Source organism: Erigeron canadensis, chromosome 1 (assembly GCF_010389155.1).
Source record: "Erigeron canadensis isolate Cc75 chromosome 1, C_canadensis_v1, whole genome shotgun sequence".
In the NCBI taxonomy this organism is placed as follows: Eukaryota; Viridiplantae; Streptophyta; class Magnoliopsida; order Asterales; family Asteraceae; genus Erigeron; species Erigeron canadensis.
Window position 1 is genome coordinate 47,220,703 of NC_057761.1, and position 6,566 is coordinate 47,227,268.

The 6,566-nt window shown below is 34.0% G+C and overlaps 1 protein-coding gene across 1 annotated transcript; it reads right to left on the reverse strand.

Annotated features, from left to right (window-relative positions):
- Positions 1–898: 898 nt before the first annotated feature.
- LOC122610305 (uncharacterized protein At1g32220, chloroplastic-like) lies at positions 899–6,303 on the reverse strand. The gene is made up of 10 exons (XM_043783302.1): positions 6,154–6,303; positions 5,786–5,939; positions 5,609–5,697; positions 5,268–5,323; positions 4,651–4,706; positions 4,334–4,427; positions 4,086–4,165; positions 3,804–3,846; positions 3,484–3,575; positions 899–1,213 (listed from the first exon to the last, which is right to left on the reverse strand). Exons 1-10 carry the CDS (start codon positions 6,207–6,209, stop codon positions 1,040–1,042), a joined length of 894 nt encoding a protein of 297 aa, XP_043639237.1. The 5' UTR covers positions 6,210–6,303; the 3' UTR covers positions 899–1,039.
- Positions 6,304–6,566: the final 263 nt, after the last annotated feature.

Genomic DNA, 6,566 nt, shown 5'->3' on the forward strand with positions numbered 1-6,566 from the left:
GGATACTCCACTGAGATAATTATGAGACAACTTGAGATCCATTAACAGAGAAATTGTAGTTAACTCTACAGGTATCTGATCAACGAACTGATTGCTTGATCGAAAGGTCCAATAGCGTTGACAAACTTTTCGTTCCATTTTCAAGCGTGACACCTTTTGAGACCCGAACCATGTACTCTTGAGAATAGATATAATGCCGGCAAAAGCAAGCTTCTATCATTCCCGGTAGCTTTTGCAGACAATGAGGGATGGGTCCTATTTGGCTGTTGTGCAATTTCCAATTTTGAAGACATGAAATTTTGCACAAAAATGGAAGAATTCTTCCAGTGGTTTCTGACTTTCTATGCAACTTGAGAACCTGATAATTTATTAATCTAAGATCCACAAGTCATGTAAATTTCTTAGATCTCGTGGTAGCTCGCCAGTAAAGTTATTGTCATTCAGGGGTAACCATGACTAGAATATTACCAGCTTAATATCGCTCCACATAGCTTTTTTAGATTTTCTAAGCAGTTTGGAATTTCCCCTGTTTACATATTCATCGAAAGATCTTTATTTTACAAAGTCGAGATGGCCAAATAAAAAATGCAGAAGTTTAGTATAGTCGAGTATCGGCTTATAAATTTTCTATCGTTGGGTCACTTCAATTAGTCAATATACTGTTTACATGATGAGTTGGGCAATAGGCAGACGAGAACTTGGGTTCAAATAGCACTGTCACAGCAGCCCCACTTTTTTTTTTCGGTGTGATAACATACAAGGATTAAAAATTTACTACCATGATTCATATTAACAATTAATAGTGTACTCATCTTCTATTTGATGTTACGTTTGCCAATTCATTCTCTAAGAAAAAAAAGAAAAAAAACTGTAAAGATGCAATGTAATAGAACATCAATACAGTAAAAAACTTTATCTTTGCAAAAAACCAAAGATGCATTGTTTTTATTGTGGAAAGATTATAAAAGAAAAGGAAATTTACAGTAAAGACTCCCTAATGCTCAAGTAGCTCCCCCACTCTACGTTTTCTTACGTAATATTATTTCTGCTGGCTATAACGTAATATCCCATGGACATCAACGATGCCAGGAGGAAACACGGGATCTGTAGCTGCTCTAATAGCTACCTTTGCTACAGCTGTAACATTGACAGGAGGTGTCAACAATGGACCAACAAGCGGAACTTCTCTCAGAGGCTTTGCTTGTTGGAGAACCTGCATTTATGAAGAACAAAATCATTATTGAGGTCATCATTGGCTTACTAATGGCAAACAACACAAACACAACTAGAGGTGGCAATTTGACTCATTTAGTACATGTCAAAAGTTTGGGTAAAAACGAGTAATTTTTTAGCTGTAGGTCATCGGGTCCTTTTAGGTAGAGCTGCGACACTATTTGTTCTTAGTTATTTTATTTTGTTACAAAATAAAGTGTTGTAATTGTGATGAGATGAACTATTTAATTACAATAATGATTTTAAACTTGGAATAAACGCTTGCACACTAAAAACACACTTTGGGAACTTTCGACCCACTTCCTTAATAGCTAACTATTATCGTTTAATCGATTTAAACTGTAAAAAGATATAAAACTACCCAAACTGACTCGTTAAACCTGCACGACCTCTACACACAGCAAGTAGTAACTGTTACATAGTTGCCTTAAAAGGGAACGGTTAATATGGGTGACATTTAGGATTGAAAGCAGCGCAAGATATTGGTCATAGTTAAAGCATTGCAAAAAGTTGGTCGTAGTTAAAGCAGCTAAAGGGTAGCATTTTTGTAACATCCGGATTACTTCTGACATTCAAGATCCATTCAAGATCTAATCGAGTAAGAAATTATAAACGGTACAACTTACTAGCAACCAAAGCTAATAAGTGGGAGCCAACAATTCTACCTACTTTGAACATTTCCCCTCGTGTATAATGTAACACGCTAAGCTCAAAGCACCAGACTGACCCAATAAACTTTAAATAAACCTAAAACCGTTGTGGAAGTTATGCTGTTGAACAGATGGTCTGACCATCTGAGATTTATATCACAGTGAAGTCAGTTGAAGTGTTGAACTATATTTTTCTACACAACAATTACCAAGAGCCCTTCTGTCTGTTCCAACTTCCAACAAGACGAAGCCTGATCTTAGTTGGCATATAAATATCCTAATTTTCTCCCCAATGTACCATACTCTGCATGCATATAATTGTACCAGGCTATAGCATAAGATGGTTTTTTCCCTGCCAATTAAAATGATGGCTGTTTTGTGATATAACTTGCAATTCAACTGACAGTATAGTGTGGCATTTTTCATGACTCCGCAAGGGTAATATTTTATAATGATACCTAAAGTGACCAACCCATTCTTTTAACAATTATACAAAGCTTCCATTGGTGCTCACTAATGATTACCACATGCATTTCAACCACCTTATAGTAACATGAAACTCTTTTTCTTAATACCTCAAGTTGAAATTCCCACTTTTATTCAAAAATATCATACTATGAGTGATATGTTTTCTCTCCATAACAGAAACAAGTCTGAAACAATAGAAGACACAACTCCGTTCAGAAATTTCTTATTGCTACTGATTTCAAGACTAAATACACTACACTCACAAATACATATACCCTCAAGTCACATATGATAGCATGTATATGATAATATGAATAATGGTGAAGACTTGACATGAAATCATGATCGACGGATTTCTATGTCGCTGGGCAGGAAGAAAAGAAGCTACCTATTTGTTACAGTAAAGCTAAAATTGAAAACTGGACACCATAACTCAAAGAATGATAAACCAAGAGATGAATGTCACTGGGACAAAAGGAATAACTCAACAAAAGCCGAAGATTTTCAGGGGAACAGAGGTTGCTGCTTTGCTCTCTATTGAATTCCATATGATATATCCTCTAAGCTAACGGTTACTAAGTGAAGCCTCTCTCAATATGGGTTGTAGTATAAACCCTAGCCTGAACAAGGGTCGCTCTTAATTTAGGTTGTAGGGTATAAGCTTAAGCCTGAACAAGGATCGCTCTTCGTTTACTCATAATTTACAAACCCTAAAGAGACTCTAAACTAAGATCAAAACTGGGATTACAAGGAATTTGCACTTCAGTAGTTCTACGAGAGCATGGGACTCAATCCCTTTTAGTCCTTAATTATAGGCTCGTTGTTCCTGTGGTACACCATACTCTGTATGTATAATAGTATTGGGATATAGCACAAACTTTTTGGCCTAAGAATTTGTCTCAACTCTCAACCAACTTGAAATAACATGCATAGTTACCTAATCTGTTGACAATGGAAGGGTAATTCAGAATAGTATATTTGGTAGTCATCTCAGGTACATTTAACCTTAAGCTGGGATTCCATTGGACCTTAAGTTACTAGGACATCCATCACTATCTATCATATTCAAAGAGGGGAATAAAATGCTGTCAACAATCAAGAAATTACACAAAGCGGTTAAAACCGATGGTACCATTTCTAGTGGACAACCAATGACATCCAGAGGTAACTCCATGTTGCCAACACGACGCTTTCCATAAATGAAGCCAGGCCTCAAAATGGCATCTGAAATAATAAGAGCTTTATCATACATTTGAAGGGACTAGATTACGAAAAAAATTTACGTCATTCAAAAAGAAAATATACCAAGTAAAGCTTGATGACATAAAAAAAATGCAGGCACATTGTTTAAATATCCAGCTAGTATTTCACAGAATAGTAAAACTCTCTCTTACTTGGAAAGAAAAGAAAGTTATAGATGCAATTTGTATAAAAATATCAAAGAACACTTACGTCCATATGGATATCTCATCATCAACTCTGTTTCTGCGGCTCTCTGCATCAATATTACACAACTACCAGTTTAGATCGTAAAAGAACCTACATGTTACTTTATCATGAACATTTTTAAGTTCTAAGCTGCATTTTATTTATTAACTTTTTGAGATAATTACCAACATTTTATGCATAGATTAACATCTAATGACCAAATTTCAGCTATATCATCAGATGTACAAATTGTTTTAAGAATAAACAACAAATTATGAAAGCCAAAAGCAAATGTTCCACAGTTACCTTTCCATCGAAGTATCCTTGTAAAAAGTAATTGATCACACCAGAGTCAGCAGCAGATATGTATACAAATCTTTTAACCCCTGTAGCATGAAACAGTTTACTTATATGTTAGGTGTCAATAGACATAAGTTGTCTTTAAGTTCCAAGATGTTAAATGATATCCTCGACAGTTTTATCACTTTGTTACTGCATTGAATGAAGCATAAAAAACAGAGAAATAAATGAAGACAGATGATCTTAGCCCGAACCTTGTTCGGCCGCAGCTCTAATGGCTGTCATATTTGCAGTTCCATTGATTTTGTACATGTAGGAGTTGGAACCAAAACCACCAACACAGGATACCTGTAAGTTTATAGACAGACATTAAAGTGTGTATCATAAAATTTAAAAGCACCATGTTGATAATTTGAATGAAACAGTTAAAGGCTCTTTTAACTATCCAAAAAAGGAAAGCTCAAAAAATACACATGAGAAACAAGCAAGATTTTATTTGAAGGTCTCAAAAAGTTATGAACAATATATTATGAACTTAATTTGAGAATATGAGTAATAAGCAAATACACACAATAGAGGTCACTCCATTTAATGCTTCCTTCCATGAGCCACCAGATAACAAGTCCCCTAAATAACACATAGATAAAAGTTTAGTGATCCAGCAGACAAATCGATTAGAATGAGAAATATTTTCATACCACTACAAAATCCGACAAATAATAAGATTCTTAATCAAACTAAGCAATTTGGTCACTACTAATGGGTAAAATACCAATTAACAGATAAAAAACTAAATTAGAAAACTGTTGCAGACTAAGAATCAAATTCAATAAATCTTGTTTATCATATTAAGCCATTAGCATGTATAGTTTACAGTGACCAGTTATTTAGCTACAGAGTAATATTGTTCACAAATGTTATTCCACATCAGCCTTTCATACACATCGCTTGCCATGTTGGCAGGATTCAATATTTATATTAACAGGCACCAAAGAGAAAGTAACATTGCTGAGACAATTTCACACAGTGACAGTCCTTGTAACTAAAACGGAGATAATCAATATGAGGAATAATAGTTGGCACATTTTGTTTTGTCAAAGGCTGACCGTTCATAAGTTATCTAAATGTACATGAGAAGTATACAGAGATATATGATATGGAACCATATGCATAGACCAGATGCCATACCTTGATGCCAGTCCACTTTGTTAGCCCATGCTTCCTGAATGGATGACCTGCCAGATCTGCAAAAGAATGTTACCAGCAGTTAGGGAAGAATCACTTAACATGCACCGACACTCGTTCCATTAACTTAACTAAAACATGAAATCACCATATAAAGTGATACCCCTTTGTCATGCTTTAATCACCTTTGTCAAAATGATACAACGATAATTTTTATTCTAGAAGGATACCGGCAGCGGATAAATGTTCCCCCACACTTTTCATATACAATGAGCTCAAATCAACAATTATCCCTTTTATCCATATATAATTCAGATCAAGATCAAAATAGCATTCATTTATACCTGCTAAGGCTAGCAACGGACAAGCCGCGACTTAACGCTTCTTTGCATATATGTGAGCCAACAAATCCACTTCCACCGAGCACTAGTAACTAATTACAATTCACAAACAAATCATTAATCATTATCATTATATATATATATATACACACACACACATAAACGGTCATCAAAGTGTACCTTGTCAGCTGGAGGAGGTGGTGGAACATTAGTAACCGTTTCGGCATTTTCTACTTTGAGTGGCTCATCAATTTTATTATTATGTGATTCTGTTGATATATACCTTCCTCTATTTGTTGAACAACCACCAAACTTATTACTATTATTATTATTGCTTAATTTTACAATAATAACAATAGCGAAAAGTAAACACAATGTTAGTTAGTTAGCATCATCATATATACATAATCTTAATATATACTATAAGATGCAATTATTGATTACAAAGTGAAGATTATAGTAAGTAATTTGTTTGTTTGAATGAAAGATATAATCATATAATAAACTGATAATTGAATTTAGGGCAAAATTGGATGAAGAAAACTTACAACAACAATCTGGAAAGCGTTAATCTAGAACAAGAATTACGAATTAAACGTGACATAATAATAATAGTGAAATTAGATATTGAATCTTTATGACAAATTTTTGGGATTGTCACTGTAGGTATATATGTGAGGGAGAGAAACAAAAAAAATTCTTTGGCTCAATTTATGAAACTGGTAATGTACTAATGTTCAAACAAAAATTATTACTATTATCATTATTATTATTATAATAAATCATAAAAGCTTTTAACATGTACTTTCCAAAATGTACCTCTATCAATTTTATATTTATCAAAAATAACGATATTAGTCTTTTTTCACCTTCAAATTTCAGTCACTCATTTTTTTTCTCTCCTCCATTAATCACTTATTCCTCCAATTCATTCAAAAAATTTTATCTCAAAAATCATACA